The sequence below is a fragment of the Phalacrocorax carbo genome, chromosome 6, assembly GCF_963921805.1.
Source record: "Phalacrocorax carbo chromosome 6, bPhaCar2.1, whole genome shotgun sequence".
Taxonomy (NCBI): Eukaryota; Metazoa; Chordata; class Aves; order Suliformes; family Phalacrocoracidae; genus Phalacrocorax; species Phalacrocorax carbo.
In genome coordinates, this window is record NC_087518.1 from 8585953 (window position 1) to 8602263 (window position 16311).

The 16311-nt window shown below is 45.5% G+C and overlaps 1 protein-coding gene across 5 annotated transcripts in view; it reads left to right on the top strand.

The window, feature by feature from the left end:
• ADAMTS9 (ADAM metallopeptidase with thrombospondin type 1 motif 9) overlaps positions 1-10120 on the top strand; it is an 85512-nt gene extending 75392 nt beyond the window's left edge. For 4 of the 5 annotated variants that reach the window (XM_064453554.1, XM_064453556.1, XM_064453555.1 and 1 more), the window contains 8 exons: positions 149-281; positions 528-622; positions 781-875; positions 970-1103; positions 2562-2653; positions 4627-4731; positions 6824-6918; positions 7249-10120. In XM_064453554.1, the coding sequence (XP_064309624.1) occupies positions 149-281; positions 528-622; positions 781-875; positions 970-1103; positions 2562-2653; positions 4627-4731; positions 6824-6913 (744 nt within the window). In that variant the 3' untranslated portion in view covers positions 6914-6918; positions 7249-10120. Of the gene's footprint in view, positions 1-148; positions 282-527; positions 623-780; positions 876-969; positions 1104-2561; positions 2654-4626; positions 4732-6823; positions 6919-7248 lie in introns of those variants that run through there. The other variant, XR_010373299.1, reaches the window with a different exon arrangement.
• The last annotated feature ends 6191 nt before the right edge of the window (positions 10121-16311 follow it).

Sequence of the window (16311 nt, forward strand, 5' to 3'; positions counted from 1 at the left end):
CTGATTAAAATTAAGCCTGTGCTTGAACACTTTGCAGGATTGGGGCCTTTCGTGCTGTGCCTTGACACAAGGGAAACAGGCTGTCTCTGTTCTTCTGGAGCCCAGAAACCCTTGAGATAAATACAAATCTCTGTCTTCTGTCTTGCAGTGCTCCGTCACCTGTGGAGTTGGAGTCATGCACCGGTCGGTGCAATGTTTGACGAACGATGACCAGATCAGCAGCTTGTGCCATGCAGATCTGAAACCTGAAGAGAGGAGGACATGCCACAACGTCCATGACTGTAAGTCTGTGGATTTGCACCTTCCTTTGCCTTTCTCGTGGCTTGAGCATCTGTTCCCACCAAACTCCTAGAGATGTGCAGTGTTTCCAGGCATTGGGAGCCATTCAGCTAAGCACTAAGGCACTTCAGGGAGACCTCTTAAAAATAAACAAGGTGTTTTGATGCTTTGGATGCCACACAAGTGTTACAAAAGAAATTTGGATGTACAGTTGCTCCGTGACTACAAGTATCTCTGTTTTGTTTCAGGTGAATTACCCAGGAGCTGCAAAGATGTTAAAAATCTCAATGGTGTCACTGAAGATGGCGAATACTTCCTTCAGGTCAAAGGAAAGCTCTTAAAGGTGCATTTCAGCAACAGATTGATAGTTAATGCATTTCTCAAAGGTGAAGAGGACCCTGCATGTGCTTTTCACTTCCACTCCTGGATTTTCTACCTTTGGTTTTCTTGGCCATCCCTTTGCACATGATACCTGACAAAATTCTGGCTTCTTTCTCTCAGGTGTTTTGCTCCGGGATGCAGACTGACAGCCCAAAGGAGTATGTGACCCTCGTAAATGGGGATGCAGAGAATTTTTCAGAAGTGTATGGATACAGGTAAGAAATCCCTTAATCCTGAACTTCACAATATTTTTGTTTTCCATGGCAATATTTTCCGGTCATGAGTAGAAAGGGTTTTCTTTTGATTTAGATTGCATAACCCGACTGAATGTCCATATAACGGGAGCAGACGAGAAGACTGCCAGTGTAGGAAAGATTACACAGCAGCTGGGTTTTCCACCTTCAGCAAAGTAAGGCTGGACCTGAACACTATGCAAATAATAAGTGAGTAAAAACAGGGCCTTGCCATTAAAAGAAAAATGTTTTTTACACAAATATAGCTGTCACTACAAACAAGCAGTAGTACTCTAGTGGGCAATATTCCTGAGCATTCCTGTTAAAAGCTGCTTTTAAACTTGGTTACCTATTTGCTGCTTTACACTTAGAGACTGCATCTCCAGTGTATCAGAGATGCTCATACTATTTATCTGTAATACTGGAAAGTATTAAGAGAGTCGCTGGTGCATCTGCTATACAGAATGAATATTTGTGTGCTCCTGGCAGGCCAGAGTATTTTTTGAAGGATTTTATTTCATTTGGTCTCCTATTTTCAGACTAGGCTCAGGCAGAAAGCTTAACCAGGATGGAGCTGGCCCCCCATTTTACACACAGCCGTGTCAGGAGATCCCAGTGCAGGGGACTCCACTGGGATAGGGATGCTGCTCCTGCCGGGCCAGGGTGGAGGCGGCTCTTGGCAGAGCCAGACCATGGGGGAATAACTTGTGTTGAGATTGATGGAGCTGGGGCCGTGGATTTGTAGGGGAGGAGGGGACTCTCTTGTCATTCATGGGAGCTGGGACCGGTCCTGCCATTGGAGAGCCCCCAGCATCCCATAGGGTTATGGTTTCAGTCCCCCTAACTCCAGGGATGCTATCAGTTTCCAGCAAATGTTTTAGAAATACAGCATGTTGTTGGGGGTTCATTCAGTAAATAGCAGAGATTTTTTAGCAAATCAAAATCCTTCCTTGTAAAATGACTCTTTATCTGATAAGGTTTTTTTCATCACTTAATTTCCAAGCCATGAGACCTCCCAGTCTATCAATCTGTAAAAAGCTACTAATAGTCTGTAAAAGCTCCTAGGTAAAGATCTGAAAGGAACCACCCTCAGGGAATTTGATACCAGCTTCCTTTGAATTTCAAAAGGAGCTGGGCACCTACCTCTGTCAGGCAGGAGCTATCTCACATCCCCATCTAAATGAGTCTCGATTACTTCAGATACCTCCAGAGCAAAATACCCCAATTTCCTTTGAAACCCCGACCTCTGGGCTGGGGCAGCCAGGAGAGCACAGAGATAGTTGCTTGCCTTTGTTTAAAAGGGAGATTTAGGAGGTTCCATGGGCTCCTTGAAAGTGGGGAATTTTCTGATAGAGAAATAAAACCCAAGTCATGGGTTTGAGTTTTGGTGTTATTGATACCTAGGCCCTAAAGCGCCAATGTAGTTAAAGTGAGCTGTGAATGTTGAGCGTGTAAGTGTCCTGTTAAATTCAGTGCTCACATGCTGCGTGTCACATGTGGGGTGAACTGGGGGATTTAGTATTAAAAATCCAGCAGTCTTGACTCTCAAGATTAATGTATGAAACCAGCTTTAGTGAATTTAAACATTAGGAAGGAGCATGTTTACGTTTATTTTGTCTCTCTCCCTGCATCTTTCTTTCCATGTTATTCACCAACTATTCTCCACAGCGACTGATTTACAGTTTGCACGGACACATGATGGACGACCCGTTCCTTATGCCACTGCTGGGGACTGCTACAGTGCGGCCAAATGTCCACAGGTATTTGACAATAGCATTTCATAAGAATTGCTGCCATTTGTTTTGTTCAGGCCCTCTATTAATTACTGCTGATCGCATCAGCCCAACACCAGTGAGTGTCACATTCTCATCTAAGTGGTTGGAAACTTTTCCCTTTGTCTGTGTAGAAAGCACTGTCCATTTTCTATATGGGAAAACATCAGGTTATTATCAGACCAGCATTGGGACTGGCTAAGAATGTTCCCCAGGGCTCCCGCGGTCCCCCATGGGTGCTCAAACAGTCAACAGTAAAGGAGAAAAGGAAGAAGAAATAAGCTAAGGGAGAAGAACTGGGCTTTCCATGTGTAGTTAGAGGTAGGGCTTGGTGCAAATGCTGGGCAGGGAGAGCAGTAGTGAATCAGGCCATTGGGATGCCCTGGGACCCTGCCTCTGCACTCCACAGTCTCATATCTGCTGAAACTGCTGTTTGCAGGGGAGCAGGAAGGTGGGTGAGATATAACCCTTCTGGGTGGAGAAGGCAGCAGACAGGCAGCAGGGCTCCTGCCAAGCCAGCTCAGGGGCGAGATGCCTGAGAAGGAGAGGGCATTTGCAGGGGAGGAATAGGATGGGTTTCTGCTGCTGGACCAATGGACTCCATTATTCAGAGACTGAAATGGTACCCGCCAGCCACTCTTCCACCATCCCCACACCCTGCTGCTTATATTCACAGGAGCCCGCTGGGACCATCACTCACTCCACTTTGGGGCTGGGAAAACACTGACAAAATGAAGGCAGTGCCTGTGTATCAGGGCAAATCCAGCCTGTCTCAGCACTGCAAGGTGCCCAGCCACAAAAGCACAGACCTGGGCACAGGCTAAGTCACATCCTCATTAGCTTCAGGAGACGATGTAGGGTGCCTAGCCCAGTCACTTTGAAGAAATATGCTTTCTTGAAAGTCTTTAGGAGGCTAATTAACACTCTGCTACAGGTGGCTTGCTCCGTGTCTCTAGCACACCTAGTTTTTGTGGAGGTGGGAGACAGATGATAAGTGGTATGTTTGGATAGTCCAAGGTATTGGGTAGACCAGATTTTCAAAGGGCATTAAGTAGGGAGCTGCAGCAACAGATGGCAGAGGGCAAACCTCTCCATCTCCTTCCCTCCCTACTTTCAGAGCTGACACCTTTCTGCACAGCTCAGCAGCTTAGGGATGGACTTCTTACCTCGGGAAGGCTTATGAATGTTAATATCCATCCACCTGACCCAGACAGTTTGCGCCTTGCAGAAAATCAACATTCCCAAGGCAGCAAGTGCAGGGAGCAAAGCTAAACAGCCATCTGGTACTGCATGGCTGTGCTGGGCTGCAGTCAGCCTGGGGATGTGGCCACAGGATCCACCCCTCCTCGGGTCCTGAAACAGGCAGGGCTAGGGTCTGCCGTGGGGTAAGAGGAAGGCTGGGGGAATCTGTGTTGGAAGCAGACATAGCCCTTAATTTTCCACAGGTTTTTTGCATTTTGAGACAGGGTGGAATGAAGTGAAGGACATTTTTAAGAAATAAATGAATGAAAGAGTTTTGATTTTACTGAAGTCGGGGGGGGGGAAAAAAGCCCAGTGAAAAATATGGAAAACAAGGACAAGTGTGCCCTCTCCAGTTGAGGAGGGAGCAGCGAGAGGAGCTGCAGCGCATCCCTGGGGTACCTCTCCAATCAGCTGCTGGAGCACGTCAGGCTCCGCAGCTTACCATGGAAAAGCCAAGAATGCCCTCAGCCGGCAAACTGTGAAAAAGCAGTGCAAAACCGAGAAAAAGCAGTGAAAAACCAAGACCTCATTCCTTGCAGCCACCAACAAGAAGAAAATTCTTAATCCGAGACATGCTGTGATTTGTACAATATGTGCTAATCACTGTCAGAGCAAAGGAAAAAATTGAAAACATTGCTGGAAAGATCCTGGTAGAAAAGTGATACCATGGAAAAAGCACAGCATTTCAGGATAACCAGGCTCGTCTGCTTGTTTTATAGGGGCGCTTCAGCATAGACCTGTATGGGACAGGCCTGTCCTTAACGGGAACAGCAAAGTGGCTCTCACAAGGGAATTACGCAGTGTCGGAAATTCAAAAATCCCCAGTAAGTTGTAATTTTAATTATGGTTATACCCCGTCATGAGAAGTTTCTAATTGTTTTCTTTCATGGCAGCATCTTCCATGTAGAGACTAATGAAAATCTAACCTCTGCCATAAGAAATTAAGTATTGCCCATAATTGTGTGTGAGGTGGGGGGGTCCTGGCAGGTTTAACTTGATTTGAGTTATTACAATTAAATAGTGAGCCTGCTTAACTGTGAAGCTGAAAACACTGAGTGCTGGGGGGCAGACGTATCCTAAATTAGTTGTCTGAGATGTCCGGCACGGAGCATGCATCACATGGCAGGAAGGACCAGGGTCAGGATCGCAGAGTGGGGCTTGACCTGCTGGAAAGGGTCTGGGTGTCAGTCAAGTGCCCTGAGTAGGAATTGTTCCCAAAATGTTGCTAATAAAGTGTGGAAGATGTGAACCTTCCCAATGGGCTGGTCTGGGTTTATCTCCTTGGGAGAGTCAGCCGAGCTCCAGGGGGCTGGGGCTGCCCCACAGCACGCTGCACCCCGGGGCACTGTCCCCTGCGGCTGCCCATGGCTCTGCTGACCCTGAGGCCTCCAGGTAAGCCAGGCAGGCCTTCAGAATCACTCCACAGCCAAATTTGGACTTGTACAGCTTAATTTGCCTGCCCATTAACCCCTCTGCCACTGTGTGCCTTCACATATTTGCTCCTGTGTTATGTTCTGAAATTGGAGAAACCCGGGATCAATTTTTTTGTCTGTTACTTCATGTGAGTCATCCCGATTGCCCCTGTTAAAACTCTCCTAAGGAGGTCACCATAATCATTTAACCAAAGCAATTTGCAAAATATGCTGCTTTCAATCTCCCTAGCTCTGGGGAGCCCCTTGAGCCCATGAGCCTCATCAGTGCTGGAGGGCTCTTAAAAGAGAATTAAATACTACTGTCCAGCAATGCTGCAGCAAAGTATCCTCCCATACAGGTAGCAGACAGCACAGACCCCTTGTATTAGTTCTGGCAGGTGCTTTGCTATTCTTCTCCCCTTCCAAAAGGAGAAGCCTGGGCAGTTGACTTTGGGCTTGCAGAGAGCAGCCACAATCAAGGCTGGCAGAATTAAAACAAACTTTAAGGGATGGGCAGTCTAAGAGACAACTCTTACCTCCATCACCCAGTGGCATCTGTCAGTGCTGTTCCAGGGGTGTAATTGCCCACAGGAACAGAAGAAAGAAAAGCATAGTGAGAAGAGAAGATAGCAGGCTGCTGCAATCACAGATCAATAGTGTCAAGGGCAGGATGGAGCTCGTTTAAAAATAAATGCTTTGTGCTACCTTGTCCTGCACTTAAGTCCAATTTTCTGGTAATTGAGGGTTGAATTCCCCTCAAGGACTGTCTGTCCGTTGAAATGATCAAGAGGCAAAAGACTCTGCAGAGGTGGGATAAGGAAGGCCAGATGGAGGTATTAATCTGTCTCAAGACTGGAGTTGCACCACGCTTGCTGGGGCTCTCCTGGAGACCAGGCCAACCCCAGGATCGCTCTGCCTCTTCCTTTTCTATTCTGGCTGTGGAAAAGCAGAGCGGAGGGGGAACGGCACCTTAGCAAGTGGCATAGCCTCACCCCATCTCTTTCCCTCTCATCTTGGCTCGGGAGCCACTCCAGGCCTTTCCCTTCCAAACGGATGTTTGTTGGTATTGTCTGCAAATATCCTTCCTGTGCCCTTCACATGCGCAGGCACAGCTGAGGTGCTGTTGTTGTCTAGATGTGGTTTTGCTCTTGCATGATCCAAGTTTTCCACTCATTACATTTATTTACTCTGGGGCAAATTGGAGAAAGCAGATACCCTTGAGATATCCCTCCAAATGGCCTCCTCCTTGGGCACCTCTCACTGTAATAAATCAAAACTACCCTTTCTTATTTGTGTTCACCGTCTGACCTGGTAGCACCGAAGGGAATTACATTTGCATATATTTAAATATAATGGTGATTTTGTAGATTGATTTAGCATATTTTGTTTTCCTTCCAAGACACTTTCTATTAAAATCCTGGCTAGAATAACCCAGATCTGGCCCTTTCACAGCATGGAGTTCCTGAGCGCTTACGTGAGATGTTATTTCTGATTTTGCCTGCAGGATGGTACCAAAGTAGTAGGAAAATGTGGTGGTTACTGTGGGAAATGTACTCCATCGTCTGGAACAGGCCTCGATGTTCAGGTGTTATAGCGATGGTGAGTTCCCAGCTGCTTCTGCACGAAGAGAAATCTTCCTGAAAACATCCTGAAGGAGCAGATCAAGCCACACTTGCAAAAACACTTGTGTCGAGTGCATCGGTGACGGCCACCCACCCCAGCAGCTTCCGGGGAGTGATGGGATCCAGTGCTCCCAGTCCTTGCTTCCCCCAGTAACACTTGAGAGTGTAACACTGTCAACTGGAAACGCACTTCCCACCTCGCTGGCTCCTGCTTTGGCTCCGTTCTTATGCTGATGTCTTTAGTTACAGGTTTCAGTGGCAAAGATGATGATCTGACTCTAATGGGCCCCTTGTCTGTATTTTCCAGGTTCTCTGACAGCAGCCAGCAGAGATGAGACGGATGAAGGATAGCGATGCAATACCTCTGCCTTCCACTTTTTTATCTGTTCATGGGTGTATATAGATCGCATATTCTTAATGTACAGTATAATATTTATGTTTGGAATTATTTATTTTGATTTAATATTTTTGTACGTAAAATCATTATATTAAGGCTGCTTTTACTATTTTTATTTTTTATTGTTAAATCCTGCAGTCAAACCACTGCATTTTGCGTACTCTACATTATATGTAGCATTATGACAAGTGATACTTTATTGTCACTGTATTCAGTTGTTTACTTTCAATCAATAATTTTCCTTCAGTTACAGGCTGCTTTGGCCCTCTATGGTGCTACACAATCTGCATAGGGGTATTTTTGGCATTTCAATCTGTCTTTATGTAAGGAAAATACACAAGATGTGCTTAAATTTTATTTTTAGGGATTAGGCCGACAGCACTCAAGGAAAACATGACAATGAATACAGTGCTAGTTGCATTAGCAATCTTTATCTTTTAGGTATGTTTTGAATTTCACATGACCTCTGTGGCCAGTGCTAAAAGCACTGGTTTGGTGCTAACAGGATATTTATTAATGCTCTGTAGTTTTAGTTAATCCAGTGCCTTTATCAGTGAAAAAAGGAAGAAGGCAGAAAAAATTGTCAGGCGATTCAAATAAATTAAGATCTACCCCAGGTTTAGGAAAATTCCTGCAGATGGGTCTTCAGCTCAAGCTCCTTTTTCATAGGGCTCTGAAGTGAACTCGCTTTTCAAAAAAAACATATATTTGTCTCCTAATTGCATGTGCCACTGTGCTTCCTGGCTCCATCTGGAAGCGGGGTATAACATATCCCAGACAGGCTGATCAGGCCATATGTTTCCCTGGGCTGTGTGCTGAGAAGTGCTGCAGTTTCTTTTGGACATTGTCACAAAATCCTAATGTGAAGCCAAAATCATCCCTGCCGTGTTATCCCGCCACAGGGCTGGTAAGGACCATGGGGTCTGTAGCAGAGGTTGGGGGACAGCACACCCAGCCAAGCCGCCCCTTCGTTTTGGCTGGGGGACTCCATTGCAGGCACCTGCACCATTCCCCTGGCTTCCTACTCACTCATGGACCATCTGCAAAGGATGGCTTCAGCACCGGCTCTGCCTCATTTCAACAAGATCACTCTGTACTTACAGATAACTCTGCCCCCCCCTTCAAAAACAGGCTGCTTTACGCCTACTTCTGTGTTGCTTCAGATCTTCCTGGTAAGGCATCTGCGCTTCTTGCCTCTCAGCCATCCCGTGTACAACCAGACCTTTAGCGCTGGCTTTTTTTTGTCTTAAATTGAGGAGACAGCTCCCATAGGCGCAGAACGCGGCTGTGCGGTGGCTCCCGCCTGTACATAGCCCGCCGCTTGCGGCACGCCACGTTTTCACAGAGCTTCGTAGCACGTTGAACGGGGGTGATGTGACCAGATTATTTTTGTAGTCTGTGACTATGTCCCTTCTCTCTCTCTCTCTCCCCACAATTTTACTTAGCGATAGGAAGATGCTGCCCCATCGCCTTATGTGTCAGGGCAGCCAGGAGCACAAAGTACACGGAAAGAAAGCTTTTCAGCACAAAATGACCAGCAGTTTGGAAAACTAAAGAGGTTTCTCTGCTACTTCAGTAAAAGTAACTACTTCTCTGCTACTTGCAATTTTGGATGCACATAGTTAACAAACCGAGCCTTGGGATCTTGTGTGAGTCTTTTGCAGAGCTCCCCGAAGGATGTGTAATTAGTCTGTTACAAAACAGTCAGATCAATAGTGATAAATGATCTGATCCCTGGATTCATAACCCATGCGTGCACCGGGCTGTGTTCGGCCTTCAGAGTGAAAGCTGTCAGCCTGACAGTCGGGGATCAACACATTCACATCAGCTGGGAGACAGGCAAGCAGGGCTGTCTTACAGTCCAGCAGCTAAAGAACTGGTGCTCTATTATTCTGTGTGTGCCTCTGTTGCTCTTATTAATATTCAGACTTAGAGGAAAGAATGAGACTCGTACCCGTAATTTGGGTGTTTTGGCTTAATAGCGCGTAAGTAGATACAATCATATCTTAGAAGACTAATTTTTCACCTATGTTGTATGTCTATGCATAACAATAACAAATTCTACCTTTCTGAGAAAAATGCCAAAAATACCGTTTCAAAGGTGAAAGAAAAGAAAAGGGAAAAAGGGAAAGGGAAAAGGGAAAGAGAAAGAGGAAAAAGGGGAAGGGGAAAGGAGTAGTAATGGAATAGTGATTTTTTTAAATGATATTTGCTTATGTATAACTTCTGTAGGGGAAAAGGGAAAATTGCACTATGAACTTTAGAAAGAAACAGTGGTGCTTAGAAAGTACAGGCTTATTATATTTTCTCTAATGAAGTGAATGGGTATTTAGAAAAAGAAATATTATTTTGACCTGTACACGTTCGTTTCAACGTATAATTTCATAGCAGCTATTAACAGAGCAAGGGAAACCTAAAAAAATATGAAATAAACTATAAGGGAAAAAAATGATAGAGCACTGATCCTGTGGTTCATTAATGGGCTTCATTAAATAGGAACAGACTTTGAGGACCAGAGACATTAGACATTTCTTGTTCAGGAACAACTCTGGGTTTTGTATATCAATGCCATTATTTTTCTACAAACTGGGGTTTTTTTGCAAGCACTTTCCTGTACAATGTTTCTTTTCTTTCTGCTTATACTCAAAAGGAAATGAAAAGACCCATAAGACATGTCTGTATGGTCTTTCTGCATTTGCCATCGTATTTCAATACCTGTGTGCTATTATAGAGGCAAAATACTTTGTACACAAGGGAATAATACATTGAATGGTAAACATTCCTTCCTGTGCTGGTGTTTATTTCCAAGCTTTGGGTTCCTTGTTTGATTGTCACATGCAAAAGGAATGAGGGAAGGCAGTAATGTTGTTTGTATGGAGCCCTGCCCCATGCTCGTGTTGGAGCCTGTGGTCCAGGGACCATCCTGGAGAACGGCCACAGCCATCCACTCCATGCCCTGCTGGTCGGATGGACTGATGCTTCCCAATTTCAGTCCAGAGGAAGAATGGCCTGAGGTACAGAACGTACACGAGCGTATCTCAGAGGTGCCCTGTGTGCTACTCGGAGGTGCCTGGTGACCAGCTGGCACCGCCAGCCACACAACAGGGACGTCCCTTGCCATGGAATGATAAGGGAGCCAAATGGTTCATTTTGCAAATGTTTTTGAAGGATGAGCTGGGATACTGGACCAGGTCCACACCGCTGGCAGTGCTATTTAGAGATACCTGCAAAAAAAATAAAATCAACTTTCTGAAGTTTGAAAAAATAATATCAAATATACAAGAAAATTCAGGTAGAAGAAATTTGGGTTAAAAGGAAGCAAACGTGGGGACCAGCTCCCAGGAGTGCAACCAAGTGGCAAACTGTAGCCAGAGTCTTACATCGCCTCTGCCCCAGAGGCTACAGGTAAGAGTGAAGAAGATGCATTTTTCTGTCCGCTGTATGTTCCTCTTGCTTTGTCTCAGAAAATGCAGCAGATCTCTTAGAGCTGGCAGCTCCAGCCTTTTTCAGTTTCTATGTTTTTAATCCAAAAGGAGAGACGATACCTTCCTCATGCTGCCTAAAATGCTGTTAAATGCAGAAAACAGAACATGCGCTATTTTAGAACCTTGAGTCTTAGTTTAAAAGACCAGTGTCTTAAAGGTGTCTTTCTTTTCCACCATTTACCATTAATAAATTATTACAAAAGCTTTAAATGTGGGCTGCTGCGGAATTAGGCCAACAGGGGGTCTGTGCACAGCCCCTGAATCATATTTAACCTTCCAGCCCTATACAATGAAAGTATCATTTTAACACTTTTGATGCTTAGGTCCAGTTATTCTATGAAAATTACACCACCTTTCTTCAGCCTTGTTTTATGGCCTATCGGGACTAATTGCTCCAGAGACAGAGGTGATTGCTTCATCTCTTCAATGTTCCCTTCTGCCCCAGTAATGGGCATTTTTTTTCCTCTATAGGAAAATAAAATGCATTTTACTGAAGGCTGTTGGAAACACACATCTCAAGGAGCTAATATTGAATCAGGACATTTGCTAGAAAACCTTCTTCTCCTGCATAGTCGTGCTTTGAAAATCAAATTGAAAACTGGGGAAAGGCAGAAAACACAAAGGAGGGCAGCCTGGGCTTGAAAGACAATTTTCCACTGAGGCACTTCCAGACCTGGTCTGTTGGCTTTTTCCAATCTGACTCCTCAAACAGACAATTGAGAGCTGGCTTAGAGAAAGCATTTCTGCCAGGGGAGCAGCACTGAGGCAAGGCAGTTCTACCTACCAGGCAAAGGCACAGAAATTCAACCAAACCCAGGAGTCATTAACAGCTGAAGCAGCTCAGCCCACGTGGCAAATTCTCCCATCGCTTGAACTCTTCAAATCGAGACCTCATAAAATCACATCTTTTTAAGAAATACATTCGAGTTCATCCAGAAGTCACTAACCTTAGTAGCTGTTGGTCATTTAGTGGGAGGGGATGAGTCCCTTTGCAGCGCAAATTCCTGGAGGCAGCTCTCCAGCTTGCATTGTGCAGGAGGAAGGAGTCAATGGCCAAAAGCGGGGCTTGTCGGCCTCACTCTGGTATTTTCCAAGTATTTTTGCCTGCACTGGAGTAATCCAGGCAATCAGAATTGTAGCCTTCCAGAAGCAGATTTAGTTAACAAGTTTCTGACCTCTCTTTGCAACAGCAAGACAAAGAATGCTATGAAGTTATTTTTGGCCTTCACAGAAGAGTCTGGGTTTCCACTTCAAAGTTGGCTTAATTTTTCAGCTATTTTATATTACCAAACATAAGGCACAGTTTTTGAAAAATCAAAATGAGAAGAGAATAGTGTCTTGACCTAATGCATATGCTTTTTATACTTTATTTCCTGGGGGTTTTTTGGTTTGTTTGTTCCAATATAAAAAAAAAACAAACAACCAAAACACCCACCCAACCAAAAAAAAAACCAAAAGAAACAAACAAACAAACAAAAGAAAACAAAAAGAAAAACCAACAAACCTGTGAAATTTTCCATGAAATTACTTCTGCCTCTCTCTGGTTATAAATATTTCTTCTGAAGCATTTGGAGACATGATCTGTTGACTGTAAGTACAGGGAGATCTGATATAGGTACCATTTTAAGCAGAGGGAAGGTAGAAATACATTTCTCCTTTGTAAAGTTGATTCAGGTCCTTCAAGGCAGTGGCTGGATACAAAGTGCAGAGGCTGAGGCCATGCACATCAATTCTTTTCCACCAGGAAAACTTCAGTTCTGCTGGGAGTGTAAGAGCCCAGATGGGTTCCACATTGCATCTCCTCGCAGGCTCGGGCACATGCCGAGCTTTAATGCTCCTGCTCAAACTGAGCCGCCAGCAGTGATACCAAGCTGCAGCTACTTAAACATTTGTTGGTAGTCCGTGTCTCCATTTCTGAGAAGACAGCATGAGGGCAAGAGCCAGAAGTCTGGAGTAATCGCTGAATACAAACCCCTTTGTATGCAGGGCAGAGGGTGCAGGGGGACGGCAGGGCTCTGAGTATTTTCTCCCTTAAAATCATTACTTGGCTCCATTCATATGCTTATAATTTCTTCATCCTGCTTTAATCTGTGACTACACTTCAGATGAGCAATTAAATTAATCAGGTCTTTGCTGCATTGTCCCTTACTAATCCATCCTCGCTGGCTTGCTGACCTTTCTCTGAAGCTATTCACTGCTTACTGCCTGCCTTCCCCCACGCAGAAAGGAGTATTTGCTGTGAAATGCTTTAATTGCTCCTACTCATGGTAGCAGGGAATTGGGGATGCTCCCTGCAAACTGGCAAGAACAAACGTGTCCAGGTTAGCTGCTGTGCAGGCAGACCTGCAGTAAAGGACTTAGTGACTGGCAAATGTGAGTGGGGGCTTATTTGCTCCCGTGCCTCTGTAATCCCCCCAGCAGGCGTGAGTGAAGCCGCCTGCAGCCAAGGATGCAAGCAGGTACCAGATGCTGCCAGTGGCTGGAGCTCTGGCCTCGTGCATGGCTTGGGCTCCCCGGATGAAATTGTCTCAACTTCAGGTCTCGGGTTTGACCAGCCTTTTGGAGCAGGGGCCAGATTTGTGGTGTTGGGAGCACACAACTGTGCACTTGCCCCTGAGGCTGGCACATTGCCGGAGCCTAGCTAGAACAAACACGCACCCACCGGTGGCAATCCAGCCCTGCTGGAGAAAATGCAGCTACAGATAAAACATACCCGCATTAGCTGAACCGGCAAATAACTGAGCTCTGAAATAATAAACCGCATATGGCGTGGGCCAAGCTGCTGGAAGGAGGCGTCGTTCAGCAGTTGCCACGGAGGTTTGCTTCTTGGCAGCAGCAGGGAATAACACGGTGAGTCTGAGCCTTGCCTGGTGAGAGCAGAAGCCAGTGGCCTTTCTTCCCGTCTGTGCTGGGGCTCAGCTGCTGAAAGACTTTGCTGTCTTCCTCTCTCCTTCACTGCTCTCTTCCCAGGGGATCCCTGAGCATACCAGATCTCTTCAAACCCAGGTGTCTCTGGGGACAACCCACCCGGATCAGTGGCACAGATGATCTAAGGAAACCTCAGCCAAGGGCATTAGAGCAGACTGCTCTGCTGTCTCTTGCTTGAGCTGCTGTCCTCATCCAATTGGGGCAAATGGAGAGATGCTGCCTTTTAGATAGTTTTTTTAGCAACATTCCTAAATTCTGCTGACTGAATTGCATTGAGTGGGGTTTCCTAAAGTCCTTCTAACAGCTCCTGTCAACGTCTACAGCTTCCTCCCACTCTATGTGGAAAATGCAGCGGGTGTGCTCTGTGCTGGTGCGTATCTCACCTGCAATAACCCCTGAAAGCTGCATTCCCGCCCCAGGAGAGGCTGCCTTCCTTTGGCGCCTGAGATAATCTGATTATATTCTCCTCTTCATCAGCTTTCATCCACATTGTGCAAGTGGTATGTAAAGCTTTCCAGATATGATTTGCATTGAGATTTCACTAATGGTATTTTCCCATTTGATCATCCCTAATGGCCTTGGCCTTTCAAGGGCCTAGATGTATGGAAGCATTTAACTTAGGAATATCAGAAGCTTTAGACGGCAGGTATGTCCTGGGCTGTTTGCCTTGGCCAAGGAATCAGTGTCTCCAGCAGGTAAAAGAATCACACAAATGTAAAACCTGACAGCATTGGTGACCAGAAGAGAAACCATTTCTGGCATCTCAGGGACCATAGACAGAGTTTTCTGAATTTTCCCTTAGAGCTTGTACCTAACTTCTGCCTGATTTGAGCTACAGCCCTGCCACAGCCACTGGCAGTCTGCTTTTGTCAGGTATCTCACTCCCCTATTTATGAGCAGGTTTCAACCCTGTGAAACGGGAAGAAAAAGGCTATTTTCTTTTTCCTCAATGAGAAGAGACAATCAAACAGCTTTAAAAAGAAGAATAAAAGGACCTTTTCACCTGCAGGATGGCAAATGCATGATTAATGTGGGGGACTGGACAACATCTGTGGTGCTTCCAGTGCTGTCACAAGAGAAGGGCAGGATGGCTTCACTCCTGACAGCTCACCTCCTGCCTTGGCTGCTGACACTTGCTTTTCTGTGAGTTACCCCAGATCGGTTTGGTTTTTCTCATCTTCAGGAATGGTCCTGAAAAGTAAAAGTAGCATGGAAGGAGTGTGAATATACAGTGTAAAGCAAATAATTCTGCTGGATTGTGAGAGAGCTCTAGGGATTGAGGGGGGGATAGTAGAAAATTACTTGTTGCTATAGCGCAAGGAGGTTTTGTGCAAATTGGCAGAGGCCCACTTGATTGCTTTGTTTAGCCTCAAATTGAGAAGCATTAAGGGACTGCATGAACCAGGGCCATCTACCACCCACCTCTCCTCAGAGAGGTGAGGTAGAGCTGTGCCTGGGGAGTCTTGAGCTTGACAGCAAAGAAATCCAGTTCTGGGAAAAAGCTGCAGCACTGTCATTTCAGGGAGTGAGTAACAGCCTGCAAGGACAAAGAGGGGGCTGGAAGAGGAGCAGGAGCCCAGCACTGACACTTTGCTGTGCTGGCACCAGAGGCCAGGGGAGCCCAGGGTCCCTCCAGCACCCGGCAGTGCACAGCCTGCCTGGTTTGAGAGGTGCTGGGCCCTTTTTTTTTGTGGGGGATAAGCTTTATGTATCTGCTTGGCTCCACATTTCATAGCAGGTGCTCCTCTCCACGTGTGGGACTGGGCTGCAAGTTTTTATTGGTGTGGACTCCAACTCCCAAATGCTATTTACAGGGAAATTGAAGACTGCCTTCAAAATTAACAATAGATGGCTATAAATCTTACTCAGTTACCTAGCAACTAACGCAACAAAATCCTAAGGTTAAAAGGAGAAGGGTTATTTGGAGATACCTTGGAGAGCACATAATGGCCACTTGCATTCCTGGGTGGGAGAACAAAAAAAAAATTCCTGGGATATTTACAAATTACTGTATTGATGAAGGAAAAAAGGTGAAATTACTCAGTGCGGTTTTAATCAAAATACCTCAGAACTGACAACTCTAAGAAAAAAATAGTAGTCAAATGGCTGTGATAAAGAGCACTCGGAAAATGTATGGCGATCTACAGAAATGATGGAAGGGTTTTGTTAAGTTGCTAAGCCCACTTTGTTACTGTTTCTGACAGCTGAAGTGTGTATACCGCAAACTAAGAGTGTAATAACTGTTCGAAGTGAATTTGACCGGTATGTGCCTGATGGAATATGCCCTAGAAAAACCTACGCAGTGCAAAAAAAATTTAAAACTGAAGTAACACAGCATGATTCATCCCGGCCTGGGTTCCTGTTATGCACAGCACAGATTGAAATTCCATATCCCCACCTCAAACTGGGGTTTATGCACAGCCTTTTCTGCCTGCAGTAATTGCAAATCTTGAAGCCAAAATGAGCGGAAACACTGAATTGTTTCCCTCCTAAGAGACCCTCATGAGGGCATGTTTACCCAGGAAGGAGGAGGCTTGGTTGAAGAACCACGCAGTGAAAT